The sequence below is a fragment of the Sabethes cyaneus genome, chromosome 3 (genome assembly GCF_943734655.1).
Source record: "Sabethes cyaneus chromosome 3, idSabCyanKW18_F2, whole genome shotgun sequence".
Taxonomy (NCBI): Eukaryota; Metazoa; Arthropoda; class Insecta; order Diptera; family Culicidae; genus Sabethes; species Sabethes cyaneus.
Genome location: NC_071355.1, coordinates 165,722,125 through 165,742,924, shown reverse-complemented (window position 1 = coordinate 165,742,924; position 20,800 = coordinate 165,722,125). Strand labels below are relative to the sequence as shown.

The 20,800-nt window shown below is 40.5% G+C and overlaps 1 protein-coding gene across 1 annotated transcript; it reads left to right on the top strand.

The window, feature by feature from the left end:
* The first annotated feature begins 12,672 nt into the window (after nucleotides 1-12,672).
* LOC128740370 (radial spoke head 1 homolog) lies at nucleotides 12,673-13,525 on the top strand. Its single transcript, XM_053835909.1, has 2 exons — nucleotides 12,673-12,762; nucleotides 12,827-13,525. The coding sequence occupies exons 1-2, from the start codon at nucleotides 12,673-12,675 to the stop codon at nucleotides 13,523-13,525; spliced, it is 789 nt and encodes a 262-aa protein (XP_053691884.1).
* The last annotated feature ends 7,275 nt before the right edge of the window (nucleotides 13,526-20,800 follow it).

Below are 20,800 nucleotides of genomic sequence, written 5' to 3'. Positions count from 1 at the left end.
GCGCATTCACTCGAAGCTGCGCTGCCGGAAGAGGACGAGCTGGACGAAGCCCCTCTCGAGGACTGTTGGAACACTTTCAAAACAAGCATGAGCAGTGTAGCGGAGAGCTCCATCGGGAATCGGGATTAGCGGAACGATTGGTTTGACGATGAATGTAGGAGAGTAATGGATGAGGAGAACGCTGCGCGGGAGGCCAAGATGCGCAGTGCCACATGTCAGAACATGGAAAGACACAAACAGAAGAGGATACAGCGAAACCAAATCTTTCGGGAGAAAAAGCGCTACCTGGAAGAGTAGGAATATGCAGAGTTGGAGCGGCTGCATCGTTCTCAGGAAACGCGAAAGTTCTACCAGAAACCGAACGGATCCCGCAAAGGCTTTGTGCCGCGATCCGAAATGTGTCGGGATAAGACTGGCAGTATTCTGACGAACGATCGTGACGTGACCGATAGGTGGAAGCAGCACTTCGACGAACACCTGGCGGAGAACCATGGCGGCGGGGTAAGCGATTTCGACGGTGCTACAAACGGGGAAGAAGTGCCAGCCCCAACGATAGGCGAAGTTAAGGAGACCATCATGCAGCTAAAGAACAACAAGTCCGCTGGAAAAGATGGCATCGGAGCGGAGCTTATTAAAATGGGACCAGAAAAGCTGGCCGTTTGTGTACACCGACTAATTGTTAGAATTTGGGATACGGGACACCTACCGGAAGAGCGGAAAGATGGGGTTATATGCCAGCTCTATAAAAAGGGCGACAAGTTGGACTGTGAGAACTATCGAGCGATCACCGTTCTCAACGCCGCCTATAAAGTGCTGTCCTAAAACATTTTCCGCCGACTATAACCAATTGCGAATAGATTTGTAGGAACTTATCAAGCCGGCTTCGTCGAAGGTCGGTCTACAACGGATCAAATATTTACACTGCGGCAAATCCTCCAAAAGAGCCGTGAATACAGAGTTCCCACGCATCATTTATTCGTTGACTTTAAAGCCGCATATGATACCATCGACCGGAAAGAGCTATGGAAAATCATGGATGAGAACAGCTTCCCCAGGAAGCTCATCAAACTGATTAAATCTACGATGGATGGTACACAGTGCTGTATTCGGATTTCGGGTGGATTATCAAGTCCATTCGAATCACACAGGGGGCTTCGTCAAGGTGATGGTCTTTCATGCCTGCTATTCAACATAGCGCTACAAGGTGTTATGAACCGAATCAATTCGTCTGCTTTGCCGATGACATGGATATTATCGGCAGAACATCTGTGGCGGTGGCTGAACAGTACACCAGACTAAAGCCCGAAGCAAAAAAGATTAGGTTAAAGGTAAATACGTCTAAAACAAAGTACATGCTGGCCAGCGGAACCGAGGCCGAACGACACCGCTTGGGCAGTAGTATATTGATCGACGGCGATGAGTTTGAGGTAGCCGATGAATTTGTCTACCTTGGCTCACTGGTAACGGCGGACAATGATACTAGTCGTGAGATTCGGAGGCGTATTATCAGCGGACATCGTGCTTACTATGGGCTTCACATGCAATTGCGGTCGAGTAGACTAAGTCCCCATACAAAGTGCACCCTGTACAAGACGCTTATTAGACCGGTTGTTCTCTACGGGCATGAAACATGGACAATGCTCGAGGAGGACCTGCGAGTGCTTGGAGTTTTCGAACGACGAGTGCTAAGAACGATCTTCGGCGGCGATGGTTAGACCAGGTGGAGCGCGATCTGGCGGAGAGTACTCGGTGTCCGAGGAATTGGAGAGCGGTAGCCCTCAATCGAGTTACATGAAGAAAATTTGTTCAACAGGCTTTGTCTTAGGACGGCCAGTCACCTAAGTAAGTAAGTAAGTAAGTAATTGAGTTTGATAAATTTCCCATGGAAATCAATTATATTAGCTTACTTGCAATAAAATTCTTCAGCTCTATCAGTCGAACTCTAACCGTGATGGCGAAAACAGTGAGGCTACTCTGTTCAGAAGAGTGCGTGATTAAAGAACGGACATCGTGCGATACTTTATGGACGCCGGATACGCCCGTTCCGGCATCTACAACATCTTGGTACTATTGGATAACAATCAGAGCATCCAAAGAAAGCCCGGTTCCGAACGGCCCACGACCCTGAGCGACAAGAAGCTTCAAAGGATGCTGAAAAGGAAGACCAAGGGAAAAGTGGCTACATCGCTGCGTGCGCTTGACTGGGGGTCGCTGCAACCGGCCAAACAGTGAAAAAGTACTTGGAGAACATGGAATTACATGTCAGGAAGCAGCAGTCCCGTCCACTGGTTTCGAAGCAGCAGGAAATAACGCAGCGGCAGCGGCTGAATAAGATGGTCTAGACGATTTGCCAGCGAATCGCAACGTGGCGGTGGTGATGGACGACGGGACCTTTCTCACCCTGGATGGCAATGACTGACAGGGAACTTCGTATTTTACTTCCCCGAGCTCCGAGGTGAAGTTCATTTCACACACCAAGTTCCACAAGAAGGTGCTGCTGTGGCTGGGAATCAGCGAGTAAAGGATGTCGAAGCCGGTCTTCTTTCGCTCCGGACTGGCCGTGAACGGGGAAATTCATAGTACGAAATATTGGTAATTGCATCGCTCATCAAGAAATACTATAACGACGAAAACGCGGTGTTCTGGTCGTATCTGGCGGCGGCCCACTACTCGAAACGATCGTTGGAGGAGATGGAGCGGCTGGAGATCGATGGAGGAGATGGAATATCGAAGTCGGTGAACCCGCCCCGTCCTCCAGCTGCGTTCGGGAATTTTTCGAGAATTTTTGGGTAAACCTGAAGTGTAAGATCTACTCCAACAATTTTGTCACGAAAACTTACACTTTGACACATGTCACATGTCGTGAGTTATTCGTCATAAACGCGTGAGTTTTTCGTCATAAAAGTTCGAAAAACGAGCCTCCAAAAAAATAATCCTTTATATAGACTCATTTCGCTAGTAATTTCTAACACTTTCATGCGGAGGTTTGAATCAAAATCGGTTGAACTTGAGGCGAGTTGATTTGGGAATGTTTTATGTATGAGACGAACAGATGTTTTTCGCGCTAAAAAAGACGTTCTCCTCTAACGATCTCTTTATGTTTGCTCCGTTCGTCGTGTTTCAGTTCATATTTTAAGACTGAGTTTTCCGTTCTTTGGTGGCATTTGATGTCCTTCTGTGCTATTCATTTCTAGAATGCAAAATTATCTTCCGGCTGACTGCCACCATCCGCACAGGAGTAGGTACGTACGCTCGCCTGCACTCTACGAGGATGGTAAATATTTTCGTTCACGTTAAAAGTTTATCCAATTTCAACGAAATGTTTAGATCGCTTCGCGCGTTTCGGTTAGTCGCGTAATGCGTTCCTAAGCTAACATTGAATTTTTAAAGATAACTGCGTTGGTGCCTATTCGTTGAATGATTGTTGATCAGCTTTTGCCGAACACTTTCGCTACAGGGGAGAATTGAATTTACGGCGAGGAGGCGAGGAAATATGTAGGTGGCATCTTACCGTTGCTTCATAAAGCATCATACACCATGGGTAGGATATTTTTGTCAGCTATATTGGCATGATTGACACGTCTTGAGTTTGTTATTTTATATAACAGATATGTCTATTACTGGCAATCCTAAAAGGAAAATGAGATTTGTAACTGCTCTTCATATGTATTTAGTAATCTCTAGTTTATTATACAAATGTCAAAATTATTAACAGGATATTAGGTATATTGCTCTCAAAGGACGACAGTCTTTTACAAAACCCGCCTATCCGTAGTGTCTACACCCTACGCTACACCCTTGCTCGACCGACATCCTTTGTGAATGGCACCCTATTTATATAATTGCTCTACACCCACTTTCTTATGTTACGTTCTTTAACGGATTTGAATGAATTATTCTTTACGAGAGCATGGTACCATACTATGTGTATGAATTCAATGTGACAGTTGATAGGGACTAATTCCCTTTACGCGACCTATATCTCGGCGAATGATACCCCACGCAAGTCTAGGCTTCCTACACCTGGTTTTTTGTACCGTCTATTATTCGAACGTTTGAAGGTAAAATATAGGAGGTGCGTTCCAAAGTAAATAGAACATTTTCTCGAAAACACATTCTAGTGAAGCCAACTGATGCTGATGGCTATCTTAGTTAAGCTATAGTAGACATTTTCGTGTAAACCAGACGGAAAGTGGGTTAATATTTTGCAATAACAATGACAGTGAGCTTTCGGTATCGGAACAAAAATGGATAGCTGACAGTATTAAGTTATATTCAAAACATGGTTGAATATTTATAGAAACGATTCATGATGATATGTCATAGTTGAGAGAAGGATCTCTAAGGCTATATTCCGTTTTCGAAACAAGACCTTTTGCTTATATGCGACAGACTTCGCAGCTAATTATAAGTGCATCTACAGTAAGTAAAATTTTCTGTTGCGATTAGAAAAATTTGGTAGAAGGTGTCAGAAAAGTTATATGACAAATTCGATGTTATACTCGCTGACATTAATCATCATTTCGCGGAATGCTTTTTGAGACTATTGAGGCGAACTGAAAACGATTTCAAAATCATCCTACGAAAAGTGTTTTTAAGATTGTGAGAACCATAGGAATGCTTTCAAAAAAGATTACTTCGAAGGGATAAAACAAATGTCAATCAATCGTTTACCGTTCTCGTTTTATTGATAAATTGTAGATTCTTTTTGATCAGGAAGTAAATGCCAGTGCCACTCCTGTAAATGGCAGTGAAAGTAATGCAAATTCGTTTTGTATTCGCGGTAATCATCATGCCGTTTTGGTTTGCTCAGTTCGTTGGAAGCAACTGGATTGTCACTACACGTGCATCGAATTGGTATTTCAATAATGTTTAGTCAATTGTTCACCGGAAATAAACTTTCCGTTAAAAAGCTAAATACCTACGATTGAAGCAGGAATTACTTTAGTTTACATAAGTCGCAAAAAGAAAGCAATGCCTAATTGCCATAATTCGATTTCAGAGATGGACCTTTTGCTTTTATTTGACAAACTTCGCTTTTCCGCAGACGAACACGACAATTGTGGGTCTAAAATTAAGCGAACTTATTGACTCTACAGTAGCTCCCAGTCGTGGTGCGAACAAGCGATTTTTAGTTTGTTAGACCAGCGTCATATCTGGAGATCAGCTGAAGGGCTATCACAGATATAAAAGTATTTGTCTGATTCTGGGAATAACAATTATCAACGAAATTATGATTTCTTCGATGATGAGAATTTCGTCTACTGCATTTCTGTTATAGTTTATATGTGTGCATTCATACCTACACCTAGGAATTGTTCGGGGTTGAATATCTTCTGGGGGTAGCTTGGAGTATAAAACAGACAATCACATTACAGTGTCAAAAATTGGTAGTATTATACGCGAGGAAAATCACTGTCTGTCTAAGGTAACACACTGTCCTCTTCATATAAAGCAATCGAATATGCCAAACAATTGCGCGAAAACTAGTATTCCCACACATGTTCGGATTTATCATCTATCTTTCAATCCTTTTTTTCCTTTTTGTTTTCACTGCAGGACTGCAGAGGTATACACAGTCTGGTAGCCGTTCCATCAAGCCTCTAGAAGAAATCCCGGAAAATTCGTAGCACTAAAACCGTGCGAAAAAAGGATAAAGCAAAGCGGTCTCTTCTCAGTCAGTCTACTCAATCAGAACTAGATTGAGCTATCGGCAACAAGATTTGCGATATCATAATAGACAGAGTTGTACACTTTTGACATAAGATTATGGCTAACGGAAATGTAGGGTGATATTCCAACAAGTTCAGAAATGAGTGCTTCCGAAAATTACGCTCTGATAACTCAGCGATTTCTTTATCTTTTAAATATTTTTGCACCAATTGATCGTACAACTCCAGTAGAGCAATTCCAAACGAAGTGGTTCTTTAAAACCACTAAAATTTGAAGTACTCTTACTCGTTTACTATAACTCTTTGATTTGGATTAAACCTACCTTTACATACATGTTTGCTAGGAGGAAACTCGCATTTTTCATAGGTATTGGCATCATTTTGATTCAAGATTATTTTTTGAAAAGAGCGTACCTTGTTTTCATGATCCAAAAATCGTATCTCGAACACTACCGATTGCTTCGAAATTATTTCTAAGGTTGAGCTGTAGGAAATTGATTTCTAAACAGGCAAAAATATTTTTTATAACAGTAATCTTTTCAATAGGCGTAGGAAACTGTACAAGAAAGTAATAAGGTGTTTATAGTATCCAACAGAGTGGGACAAGGTGTGAAGGGAAAGGAGTGCAAAGTTAGGGTTAACCGATGAGAGTCGATAAAAGCAACGCTCACTAAGTTCGAAATTTGCAGCTTTTTACCAAGCTGGGGGATCTGGCGATTGAACCTAAATATAACGGGAGCCAATTATAATTGGATTCGAACCCAACTTTGTCTATCCAGTTTTTAACGAGTCAAAATGCCTGACGGCATAATTCGTGTTTGTAGGGGGAGTCGCCTACGGCCGGAAAGCCGCTATGGCCGGACACTAGGGTTACACAAAAACAACGCATTTTAAAAATATTCGGAAAGCATGTAACAGTAGTAAACTGCAAGATTTCATGATGTCTCAATTATGACATCTTTGTTTCAAAAGGTAAACAAATGAGAACTGTCGAACGGTTCAACCAATAAAACAAAGAGAATCGAGTAAATTTCATAAAAGTGCAGTTGAAAATATGTTTTATAAATAAAAGATGTCATATTTCTGAACGTTGGCTTGATAAAGTTGTTTTCTGAAACAGTTTAAATTTGATATAAAAATACAAGATTTTGATGAAAAACTTAATTTTTTAAAACTGTGCCGTGTCCTTTATGGCCGGACACCAACTTGTCCTCTATGACCGGACAGTAAAGTAATCAGCGAAATTTGTTTACTTCGTCTAGAATTGCTATATCTTTGCTTCCTATGTGAAATAAAATAAGTTAACCAATGCAAAAGGTAGAAAAAATTGGAGCAAAATATCAGTTTGATGTCTACCTATCAACCTGCCTTGTAAATGGAGTTGCCGCGTACATTTTCACGTGCATTCTGCATTACCAGCACACTCAACCAAAACATTATGTGAATAGAACTTTTTTCAACTTTTGTACAGCAAACCTGCAAGGATTGGACTCACAAGATTTGTGCCGGAGTTTTAAATTGTTCTAGGATCCTAGGATATTTCTCTTCTATTGATGCTGGTTTTAATAGATCATTTTTTCAAGTTCGAGCATAGAGGACAGCTTTCGAATTGAGCTAATTTTAATCTTGCAGCGCAAATCTTGTTACCTTGTATTTTTTGCTTATAATATTGTTTTTCTCTACATTAAAGCGAAAATAGATGTAATAAACCCGGTATGTTTTGAGTTTTATCTTAAAAACCTTAGGTGTCCGTGCATAGACGACTTCCCCTAGTTGGCGCCACCCTCACATTCTATAATATTTTTGCGACTGGCCTCTTTGACGATAGTTCAGCTGTCATCTCGTCGACGCTGTGACAGTTCAGCAGAAGTGAACAAACTAATATTGCTGATTGGAAGGAAAATTGTACCATCCAAAGTGCTCAATCGCTCATAAAAGTGCTATTTTATAGTTTTTCAACCAAAAAATTGCTAGCAGGATCTCAAAAGTGCGTCACAGAGAATATTTTCTGCTGGACTAGCATAGAGAAAGAAACCCTAACTCGGTTTGTTTACATTTTGCAGATTGGCCCTTTTGAAAAGCTGGTGCCGAATTATCGATAGTAAGTAGCCAAAATTGGTTGAATTTATTAAGGTACACGGGGCAAGCTGAAATGCGGGGTAAGTTAAAACGGAAGCGACAATGTTCAGCGGAAATGATGAATTGCAGCCAAATTTTTAGCCTAAACCTCGTGTTTTTAGTCTTGACCTTGAAATATATTAAGGTAGGAGTCACAACGACAACTTATTAAGCGTAGCTACCAATAACCCCCCCCCCCCGTCACCTTTCCATTCTTTCCCACCCATTTTCAAAAAACTTTTCATTACTTTCCCCTACCGGTTTCCCCTATTGGTTTAAACCTACCCCGTAACATAGTGACAGTTATTAACAGTTTCCCATAACACCCGCCAGTGTCAAAAATGTCGCGACGATCGTTTTTACGTACCGGCCAAAATTGACGCACCTTCGATTTCCAAAGGAAATGTTAATTTTTGTTACGTTAAATGTGAACGCAAAAAGCTGTCTGGGCAACGATTTGAAAAGTGCGTATTGATTATTTCAGCATTTTTTCATGTTTTTGGTAAAATTGTTTGAATTCTTGGTGGGTTGTTTGATTTGTTTACAAGATAAAAAGCGGTATTTATTACAAGATTGTCACTCTTGTGTACGAGTTGTCTGCTCTAAAGTATTTAAATATTGTTTCATTGAAAGTTATCCGCTGCGCAATTCAAAATGAAATGCTCTTTCATGATTGCTGGATCGATTTTGTCTTTAACAGAACAAGTTAAGCAAAATTCAAGAGTAAATCCAAGCAATAGAGTTCGTTGCAGTTGTACAAAAAACACTCTGTTACATGACAGAACCAAATAGAGCATGTTATTATGACAGATGAACCAGTTATGCTGCTATTGTCATTACCACAGAAACGTTTTGATACTTGACATAATGTTGTCAGTTCGTAAAATACTCTATTGAAATAATAAACTAATTCAGATCTTATATGCACAAGGGATTTTTTGCCAAAACAAATGATAATAAACTCTTTCTTCGATATTTACGCCGCTTTCAAACATCTGTCGTGAACCACGAACCAGCAGTTTTAGGTACGTTTGATTAGTATGGGAGCTGTCACATTGTTACCGGGTTGGTTTAAACAAAAAAAAAATTAATATATGTGTGACCGCATTTCAAGGGGAATACTAAAAACACGAGGTTGGTATATAAATATTTTTTTTTTTTGAAAAAATAGATTTTTTTATTGTTAGGATACTCAACCCGTCATTTTTATGGTAGAATCTCTCAAAACCACGAATGTTACGGTGGGCTACAATAAGTTTGATGGTTTGGTTATCTTTTCTGACGATAAATTTTATTGTTTTTATTGTATTTTGTATTGTACTGTTACCATAATTTTTATCTTCGTACTATCGTTATTTTTTTCCGGGACTCCATTAAGACGGTGTTTAAAAATGGCATCCCAGGAGATGATTATTTTTTGAATTTCAAGCGCCGGCACGGTTTGTCTCCGACGAAGCCACAATCGGTTGAAGTTGCCAGGAAATGAGCTGCTGATCCATTTTTGATCTCACACTAGTTTGATTTGCTCCGAAATGTTACCCGCAACATTCCTTCCGAGAGATTCTATAAAATTTCACTAGTTTTTATTGCATCGTTTGTATCAGAGTTAAATAAAATTATGAAAAATAGTCTCTAAACATTTAGTCTAGGTTGCGACACACAGAACAAGAATAATACCGAATGTCGCACCTCGCTTTATACGGTTTTCAACTGCAACAGCAATACCTACTATTCCAAAATGGCCATCTCGGATTCTCCCGACCGTAGCGTTGGCGACTCGGGAAAGTGGTTTTCGGAATAAAAATTGGCCGGATAAAGCGTAGCTCCTGCAGACGACAGGATGAACTCAGGGAATCAGCAACCAGCGAATCTTTCCTAGACGGCGTCACAAACGGAACAGATTTTCAACCACCCCTTTAAACAGCAGTAGACTTTTGCACAGCAATTGATGAAGCAGCAACAAGATTTCAGGCAGCAGCAGCAAAAGTGTTTCACTCAGCCTCAGGCTTTGCAGTCCAGTCTCTTCAGATAAACTCGAAATCGTTCTGGATTCACTGGCGAACAAAATTAAAGAGTTTCGCCATGAACCAGTGGGCAACGTCATGTTTAAATTCGCCTGTACTGTTTCCATCAACGACGTGCTACGTCAATTGCAGTTCTACGTGCTGTAAAAATCTCTTCATCTATTCGGGTTAGATATGATCGATGCTTTTGGATTGTGGTCTGTGCCTATCATTGCCTACTGCAATTGTTTCACCAATTCTTCTATCCCTGTAGATAGCCTCAAGTCGGCGTTTCCAGCCGTCTTCCAAAGCGAAGTTGGGTTGTGCACGAAAAGTAATATCAAGCTAGAGCTCAAGCAGGACACAGAATTTCATGTACAATGCAGTGGACGACGAGTTGGACAGGTTAAATCGATTTTTCGAACAGGGCGGTTTCGATCGTAATCGTCCGACAGGCCAACGGCTACATCCGAATCTATGGGGACTATTCTACCGGTCTCAATGATGCCCTGTAACCACACTTGTATCCGCTTCCGTTGCCGGAAGAGATTTTCGTAAACCTAGGCAACTGCACCGTTTTCAGCCAGCCATCGACCTGTCTGACACTTTCCTTCAATTGGAAATCGACTTGGAAGAATTGGTTTTACAATCTGGCCTGAGAAGTGCACGTTCGTTTAAGCGCAAATAAATTAATTGGGCTACCTGTTCGACGGTCTATCAGCCATAAATTTCCCAATGGTAAATTGAAGGTCGTGCAACATATATCAAGGCTTAGCGATCATATTCGCCGTGACAAAGTTCCACCGAATGCTGTTTGGTCGGCCATCTGAAGACCGACTATGCGCCTCTTTTGCGTATTTTCTGCTCGAAGAAGGACATTCCAGTCTACACGTCTAACCGATTGCTGCGCTGGGCACTAACGCTGCTTCCGTATGATTTTACCGTCGAGAACGTAACTACAGCGAATTTGGGCAACGCAGACGTGCTCTCTCTATGCATCAGCCAGCACGTGAGACCGGACCAAGATTACGTTTCGTCTCGGTTGCCCTCGAATACGATATCATCTTGGTAACCTCTGATACAATTAACAACCTTTCTTTGAGTTTCAGGATCGTACAAAAAACTACTCATTCCGATCCCGTCACCAGGAAAGTGTCTGGCGAGCGTCTGGTTGTTTCTTCGATGTACAATCGGTGTTTCCTGGAGCAGGTTCACCATGGTCACCCTGGAATCTAACGGATGAAAGTGATTGCCAGGTCCTACGTCTACTAGCGTTCCTTGGACAGCGAAATTGTCGACTACGTTAAGTCATGCCAGCATTCTGCTACCGCTGCAAAGTTTCCACCGAAGTGTGCTCCGGTACCGTAGCCATATGCTAGCGCGCCATAAGAAGGCGTTCACATAGATTATGCTGGACCCATCTCCGGAGAATACTATCTCGTCGTCGTAGATTCGTAGTCAAAGTGGTCCTAAAGCTTCGAAACTCGTAGTGCGACAAGCGAAGCAACAATCGCAATCCTGAAGAATGTGTTCGCTCGGTTTGGCAACCCTCCAACGTTGGTCAGTGACAATGGGCCACAGTTTATGCCAAAGAAATTTGAAGCCTTTTATATGCGGAGATTCATCGAACACCTAATCATTGCGCCGTTGCATCCCCAATCTAACGGGCAAGTGGAAAGAAAGATTGCTGGAAGGGGGGCTCCAAGGTTACCCGCAGGTTAGCCGCAAGGTTACCGAATCTGCTTTGACAAGCGAGTGGTCATGGGTTCGAATCTTAGTAGAATCAAGCCATTCGATGTCGTGACTTTAGCATGGGTTTATTCTCAGGCCTCTCCATTTACCCTTCCTTCGTGCTGAATTCTATATTTACCCTCTGAAGCCTCTTGACAGTGCAAATGTCCCTCCAATAGTTAAGTGTACTGGTCAGAGGTACGAATGAGTCCTCGCCAGGGACGGCTATAATATGGGACAGTACTGGCAGCGAGGAATAAGTGAGTAAAGTAGATCAAGCTGTGAAGGAAGGGTAAACCCCAATACACGCAAGCACGCATAAAAAATTCAATAAGCATATCGCTCACTCAATAGCGATTATAGCAAAAAGAAATGCAGTGCAGGTCATACAGCAAACACCCGGGCGATATTACAATAGATCAACTATACTGGTCGCAGTAATGAGTCCACACATGGAAAAAAAAGATTGCTGGACACATCCAGGAAATATCCAGGAGCTAAGAGGTATAATACGCGAAGCATCCAACACCTTTCTGAGCACCTACCGAAGCACTCCTAATCTTTTTGCTTTAGACGGTAAGTCGCCGGCGGAAATCACGCTCGGTCGTCGAATCCGAATGTGTCTGGAATTACTTCGTCCGCCATCTGACTGCTCGAAACACAACCAACCGTTGAGGTTTATCGAACGAACTAGGCTACTAATGTGATGTCCTGGCTCCAGGTGTTTGCAAAACTATTCGTTAACAACAACTGGCACTGGGCACCTGGTGTCGAACTGGAAAATTTGTGCAGTAATGTACATCGTCTGGGTTGACAACTGGAAGCTAGTGCGGTTCCATATCAACTAGCTCAAGGATCGTGCTGCAGTTGATCACCACGCCAAGGCGTGGCCTTTACCACCCATTAGGTAAATTCCATCAATGTCCGTCGCCAGCATCGTTCCTGGTAGGCCCACTTGGAGGCAGTCCACCATTTTTAACGTCCTTGATACCCGCTTCGGGTAGAAAGGCAGAAAGTTACAACCTGTTTTGTAAGTCCAATATTTTTCAAATATCTTTCGAAATTCATTATTTGAAGCAAACAACACAAAGAAAAACACATCCCTGACTGTGCCAAGTTGTAGTATGCTGTGTTTAATTTCATGTACCATGACGCATCGTTTGGGTCGTGAAAAAATCCTGCGGGAATTCGAACTGTCCGAAGGAGAACTCGAGGAACGTGGTAAATTTGATGTTCAAGTAGGATTGCCAATATTTAGTGTTTTGTCTATTCCATGCTTATAATTTGACACCAAATTTGCAGAAGTACAATGGCGCTAGAAATCGACAACTACAGGCCCATGGCGAAGGTAGAGCGAAATTGGTTAATGGTTCTCGATATGAGGGACACTTTCGAAAGGGATTACCGCACGGCAAGGGGCGTCTGTTTATCAGAGACGGCTATCATTATGATGGTGGTTGGCGTAAAGCTCTCAGGCATGGAATGGGACGAATGCATTATCCGGACTGTTCTTGGTACCAGGGAGAGTTTCGTAAAGATTTGCGTCACGGTTGTGGCAATTACTATTATCCGAACGGGGCTCAATACCAAGGGAACTGGTTCAAGGACCAACGGCACGGAGTCGGATGTTACACGTTCAGTGATGGTAATATTATGCTGCGAGGTACCTGGATCGAAGGTGTTGCTCGAGGTCCCGCAGAGGTGGTTATGGAGGATTGTCGTTTCCATGGATACTGGGAAGGAGATTTTCCTAGAGGGCCAGGATATTTCAGTTTCGCGGCAAAGATTATGGTCAAGGGTAAGTTTTATATCGACGAGAGAGAAGGAGGCGAAACAAGAACACTTATATGGAAACCAGAAGCGTTTGAAAATTACGACTACTCAAAGTTACCTTTAGAGCCTATCCCATTTCCAGTGGAACAATCAGACATTTCGGAAACTAGCTCCTCTGACGAGGACGAATGTCTTTCTCTCGAATCTAGCATTGTATTGAGCGAATAATTTATCACCAGTAAAATTATTATCAACTTTAATTAAAATGTGTTTCGTTTGTTTCTGTGAGGTTTATCTACCTATACCTCTAAAAATGGATTTCTGTCTGTCTGTCTGTCGGTATGTTCCTTATAGAATCGAAAACTGCTAAACCGATCGGCGTGAAAATTTGCATGTTGGGGTTTTTGGGGAGAAAGGTTCTTATGATAGTTAGAGACCCCTCCCCCCTAAGAGGGGGGCTCCCAATGAAACACAAATTTCTGCATAACTAGAGAACTAATCAAGAATTGGAACCAAATTGGGCATGTGTGTGTTTTTGGAGGTAAGAATTTTTTCTATGGTGAATTGAGACCCCTCACCTCTTTAGGAAGGGAATTATGACCCCTCTCCCCTTTGGGAGGAAGGGCTTCCTTACAAGTGAAATACAAATTTCCTCTTATCTCGAGAACTAATCAAGCAAATGGAACCAAATTTGGCATGTAGGGGTTTTAGGAGGCAAGAATTTTTTTTTATGAATTATGTCCGCTCTCAGTTTAGGAGAGGGGGGGGGGGGCTCCCATAAACATGAAATACAAATTTCCTCATAACTTAAGAACTAATCAAGCAAATGGAACCAAATTTGGCATGTGGGGTTTTTAGGGGGCAGAAATTTTTTCTATGGTGAATTATGACCCCTCCCCCCTTTAAGAGGAGGGGCTCCCATACAAATGGAATACAAATTTCCTCATAACTGGAGAACTAATCAAGCAAATGGAATCAAATTTAGCATGTGGGGTTTTTAGGGGGCAGAACTTTTTTCTATGGTGAATTCTGATCCCTCCCCCCTTTAAGAGGGGGGGGGGCTCCCATACAAATAAAATATAAATTTCCTCATAACTCGAGAACTAATCAAGCAAATGGAACCAAATTTGGCATGTGGTGATTTTCGGAGGCAATAATTTTTTCTATGATGAATTAGGACCCGTTCCCTCTTTAGGAGGTGGGGCTCCCATACAAATGAAATACAAATTTCCTCATAACTGGAGAACTAATCAAGCAAATGGAATCAAATTTGCATGTGGGGTTTTTAGGGAGCAGAAATTTTTTCTATGGTGAAAAAAGAAAAAAGAAAAGGAAAACAGGAAAGCCGAACCAATAAAAGTATAACTGAAAAACAAAATAAGCAAAACGGGAGATTAAAAAGGAAAATTGTAGAAAGCAATCGAACCTAGACGTGACAGAAAAGGAAAAAAACGGAGTATTTAAATAAGAAAAAACGAATCAGACGAATACGAAAAACTAGAAGGAAAGGAGATAAAAAGTATTAGAAAAAGCCGAGAACTGGAAACGAAAATAAGAAAAAGGAGAGAGAAAAGAAGGAAAAAGGGAAACAATATAAGAAAAATAGTATAAAAACCCAGAGTGAAAATAATAAAAAATGGGACAGGTAATGAAGAAATATAGAACAATAACACCAAAAATGCCGGACAGAAAAAAAGAAAAATGAGAGAAAAAGAGGAAAAACGGAACAAAACAGATAAAGAGCAAAAACCAAGAAAATGATACAGAAAAGAAGAAAAAAGGGAACAAAAAGTCTGAAAACGGGACTGGAAAAGGAACAGAAAGCCCAATTTCTAGTACAATTTGAATCTAAGTCTAATCTCAAGTTCAAATGCTGTTCAGTTCTTATTTTAAGTTCAATTTCGAGCATAATTTCAAGTTCAATTTTATGTCCAATTTGAACTTTAATTTCAAATCCCATTTAATCCATCTCCAAGTAACAATGTAAGTTTTATTGCGCTTTTTATGACCTGTTTTGGTCATGAAAGCCATCATAAGAGTGCAATAAAACCTACATTGTTTATTGGGATTTCTAGTAAGATCTCAAGTCGAATTTCAAATAAAACTTCAAGTCCAATTTCCAATATTCGGTGTATCTCTAATCATATGTGCTAAAACAAACTGATATACTGACATTTTGCGGCAATTTAATAGTCATTTATTGCCACTAAACGCACACAGATGCTTATGCTAGTATTCGGTAGATGTCGTTGCCTTACATTTTCTTTATTATCGAGCAAGAAAATGCCATCGTTGCATGCATTTGTCTGAAACCGAGGTATTTCGATGCTGAACATTAATGTTACGTTATAAAAAGATAATTCCAGTCTAACTGATTTTGAAATTAGTGCTATATCAAACAGACCTACATCAACTGCATGTGCAATTTAAATGGTGGATATTCAACGCTCCTGATACGATTCACTTCCCACGTGTGCATCTGGTTATAGCAGCATACTGCTGGGAGAAGATCCCCTCAAATCTCACCGATCCAGTGGAGAGAAAATCCACACATACTTTAAATCTTACGCCGGGTTTCCGCCGAATACCGCCGGAGAGCAATCCTGGTCGACTACAGAGGGATGCAACACACTCCTAGAGAATCTAGAGCGCGACTCAGTGACATGCGAACTATGTTAGTACAGCTTCGATCTCTAAACAGAGCGGTGTGCGGAAGACGAGCGAGAGATTCACACCGGCAACACGTTCGTGCGCGACACTCCTATAGTGGAGATAGCATAGAGCATAGTCTGCTCGAAGGTGGTGCTGTTTCGCCGATTCGCGTTTTGTGTCGCGATAACGATTACATTGCGGGTGCATCATCTGGAACTGGAACTGGCACCCGGACTGATATCGTAGAAAAAATAAATTTCTCGGTTGTCCAGACGTGTTAATTCATCAGGAAGCGTAGTCTCGAGAGCAGTTGTGTGCAATTATTTTCCCCGGTTGTAGGCAGCATAAAAATACATACTTATGTGCTTGGGTGAATCACGGATGTGGGAAAATAAGTGCTTATCCTTGTAAAATCGTGCTGCAGGTTAATGAGTCTAGGATATATCTAGTGGGTGGCGGGTAGGCGGCCGGCAGAGTCTGTATGTCACATACTATAAAGTGTTGCCGTAGTAGTTGCTGCGATCGGTAAGTGGTGCCTAGTGAGTTCGGATTCGAACAGAATGGATTTATTGCTGGAATTTGTTGGCAATATGGTAAGTTTAATTAAGGATAAATTACGCGAAAACATTCACCTTTTTTATTGGTTGGGGAGCGTGAAATAATTAAATCAAGTCTTTGCTACTAAAAACGTAAGATATTCCACGGTATATGGGGTGTGATAGGTTATTCCGATTTTTACCAGTAGTATAAAACAGATAAACAAATTTAAAAGAATTAACTGAGAAACAAAAAAATAGATGGTGCCGATTTTTAAACAATTATTTAAATTTGATAAGCGAATGCCGACTGAAGAGCGTATAAAAAGGCTCAAGAATTCCTTCAGAATCATTTGTCCTTCGAATTGTTGTTTCAATTAAAACTCTAATGGAACCATCCGGCATCACTTCCTCTTTTACTAGGTTGCACGTGCCGACCTTTCACCAGCGTAGGATATATGCATATGTGCTATACCGACCACGATTCAATAGACCATCAGACCGATGCGGTAGAAAAACAGAAAACAGGTTAATATATTAACGGGGGTTTATGCTTCTTCTGGAAGGTCTTACTTTTAACCGCGCAGCACCGCAGCCCAATTCGCGAGAATGGCCCGGTTCTGACGGTACGAGTGCAAACGAGAAGCTGAAGTGAGCAATTTCTGGAGAGCAAAAGTGAGAGTGTACCGACTTTCAATTTTTGTTGTTTTTCCGTGCACTGCAAAGTTTTATCCTCCGGTACTGGTGAGGATGAAATCGTATTCTGGGTCGGTTGGACCGGCTTTGGTACTAGTAATTATGTAGTGGATAAGTATATCATTATGCTACCATTTTGTATCATATTTCAGTGCCCTGGTTAGCAAAATATATTCTAAGACGCAGAAAATAATTCAATTTTGTCTGTAAAGTAATTTGGAATAACATATTTTGTTACACTAAAGCACATTTTTGATTAGTACGCGTGCACCACCAGCTAGCACCAACTCGTATAACAATGGACGACAATTATCATAAATATCTCTTAACAAATTCGAAATCGTCACTAAAGGTTGAAAAATTGAGCCTAAGTTGATTTTCTATCGTATATAATCTGGAAATTAAATGAAAAAAAAGAAAGATTCGAAAACAGCTACTGAGGATAGTGAGGAAGCCTGCAAGTCGTAGGTGAGGTACGTATCTGTCAAGAATGAAATATACATAGTAGAATTAAATTGAATAAGTTTTCTTTTTATTTAATTTCCAGGTTTCATATTCTACTAACACGCTCCAAAAACTTCAATCGTATATAATGATAATAACTGACATACATACGATTTTCAGCACAGAATTGTATACCATTATGTACGAAGCGGGTCGCACCTAATCGGATATTATCGTATATAAATACTTACGCAGTCGTACCGTATCGTATCGTATAATTATTCCTAATCACGGATATCGCCTTCAAAATAGTACGGATATGCCAATTTCGCGCATCAAATTCGATTTATTTGCACGTATATCTAAACGTAATGCTGATTTTTATCTTTTATATAGGGTATTTTCAGCAGGTTTCTAAATTTAGCCTATTTGCCTTTTATTTCGCCAATAAAAATACTTTACCGACGTACAATTTTAATATGTTCTAACTATTTTCTCAAGATTGTAAGTAATCTACCATTTTTTGTTTAAAGAACGTCAAAACCACCTGTTCTTCCACTAGAACTAGGCCATAGGCCGAAAAAATAGATGCCATCGCTTAATGGGCTGAAAATACCCTCCCGTGCCCTACATAAAAACGCTAGCTGGAAATGTTTTCAAATTCTCGTTGATGGCAGAAGAGAACTTCCCTGAATTCATCGAAATGAAAATTATCTAGTGTAAAAATCGGAAAATCGTCAAAGTAACGGTTTTAAACCTCGACCATTGATCCATAATATGACTTCGTACTCAAAACTAATCAAAACTAGCTGAGTAAGGATAGTATAGATTCGGATAGCAAAGTACACGAGTGTTTATTAACGGAAATTGAGTAGATTAGTATTTTTGAGGAACATTTTAAAATTAGTAACATTTTTTGTTTGCTCTCAATAATCACGTTTTGATTATACTATTTTCTAATCATGTTATTTTAAATATTGATAATGTCATAACCGATTTTGGAAAAAGGTTTCGTTATAAGCGCGGGAATCAATATAAAATAGTACATAATAATCATCTCTTTCGACTTGGTATAAAAATTTAATTTTCACAGTATTCGCGATGCTTTTCTGGAAGATTTTGCTAACCAATTATGGTACTAAGCTACTATTGCTTTTATAAACAGCAAATTCTATTTATGTGCTTTAAAACTGTGCTGTAGCGAGCGAGAATAATACGCTAGAACAGCACCTTGCTCCTACAAACCGTTCGTAAAAAGTATAAATCTACAAACTCATCGAATATTTAAGTCTGAAAAGATCCCAAGGGACTAAAATTGTAACAACAAAAGATGGATTTGGCGCTAATAAGGAGTACACAAATGGAAAATTTGGTATTGCATAGTAAATAACCATGAGCCCCCACTTTTCATTAGAATTGGAAATTGATGGAGGCGCCTTGTTTGTCACGGTTGAAGCGAAAACTTTAAATTCGTACGCTCAAGTTACTTTTTACGCGAAGCATTCCGCGTAAATCAAAACCGTGTAAATTCTTAAATTCACTTAAATTCTTAAAAAACGCGTAAATTTCGAAAAATTCGCGTGAAAATAGTGGTGTGAACAAACTGCGTAAAAAGCAACACTATTGAAGTTTGAAAAATACCAGGTATTCAAGTCGTAAAAGATGGACACAAAGATTTAGAATGCAGTGTGCCTATCACTTCGAGTTAATGTTGTGGATATGTACGTACATATTATGTATGAAAATGTTTTCGGAAGTAGATTGTAGATATGTACGTACATATTATGTATGAAAATGTTTTCGAAAGTCGTATGACACATGTAGGATAGACGCTCCATTAGTCGCGTCTAAGCACAATGTAATTTCTTTTTTCTTTTTTATTCAGGTACATGCTTCGATTAATGCTTGTGGGATATAAATTTATCAAATACAAGGTATTTGTCACAAGGCAAGATTGCATTCATTGTACGAGAAGTTTTATAAAGCAAAAGTTAATTTTTCGATTCAATCATATTGTACCAATAGTTGCACTAATGTTCCCTTAATTAAGTTTGGTGTTACTTTAATTGTGTTATTCCGTATACATTACTAGGTTGCTAGGTGAAAAAAAAAACATTATAGCGCAACTATAGAAATGAGCGCCTATAGTTGGGTGCTCCAACTGCGCCTATAGTTGTGTTAAATTTTAGAAAATCGGCATTTTAGCAAATAATGCTTTTATTTTGAATGGTGTAGACTAACTACCAATACCCCTAAGAACTTGTCTTATATAATGAACGTAATTGTTTTATTTAAAATGCTACGCTGATGAAAATATGCATTAATAATGAATAGTAGCGCAACTATTGGTACTACCACAACTATTGGATCAACTACCCTATTTTGTTTTAGATATATTTACATATAACCCAATCTTTTCTGTTTCGCGCTTTAGTCTGGTCTACTGTTCAGCCACCGCCACAGATGTTCGGCCGATAATGTCCATGTCATCGGCAAAGCAGAGGAATTGAATAGATTTGTTGAAGATCGTACCTCGCGTGTTGATATGTGCTCAGTTCATAACACCTTGTAGCGCTATGTTGAACAGCAGCCATGAGAGACCGTCATCTTGATGAAGCTCCCGGTGTGATTAGAATGAACTTGACAATCCACCCGAAATCCGAACACAGCACTGTTTACCATCCATCGGAGAGTGAATCAGTTTGATGAGCTTCCTGGGGAAGCTGTTCTCGCCAATGATTATCCTAGCCCTTTTCGGTCGATGGTATCATATGCGGCTTTGAAGTCAACGAACAAATGGTGCGCGGGAACTCTGTATTTACGGTTCTTTTGGAGGATCTGCTGCAGTGTAAATATTTGATCCGTTGTAGACCGATGTTCGACGATGCTGGTTTGAAATAGTAAATTCCCACGAATCTGTTCGCAATTGAATTGGTGATAGATGGTCGCATTTTGATAAGCTCCGCTCCGAAGCAATCTTCTTAGCTGATTTATTGTTCTTTAGCTGCATGATGGCCTCCTTATCTTTGCCTATAATTGGGGCAGGCAACCTCTTCTCCGTCTGTTGCACCGTCAAAACCGCTTTCCCTGCCACCATGGTTCTCCGCCTGGGCGCCATTCAAGCGTTCATCGAAGTGCTGCTTCCACCTAGAAGCAAAGAGCACTCATACAAAAA

Excerpts from the sequence above, each read along its gene's own strand:
- LOC128740370 (XM_053835909.1), top strand. The coding sequence starts at position 12,673 with ATGACGCATCGTTTGGGTCGTGAAAAAATCCTGCGGGAATTCGAACTG. Across the intron at positions 12,763-12,826 it reads GTGGTAAATTTGATGTTCAA|AAGTACAATGGCGCTAGAAA; the intron begins GTAGGATTGCCA and ends CCAAATTTGCAG.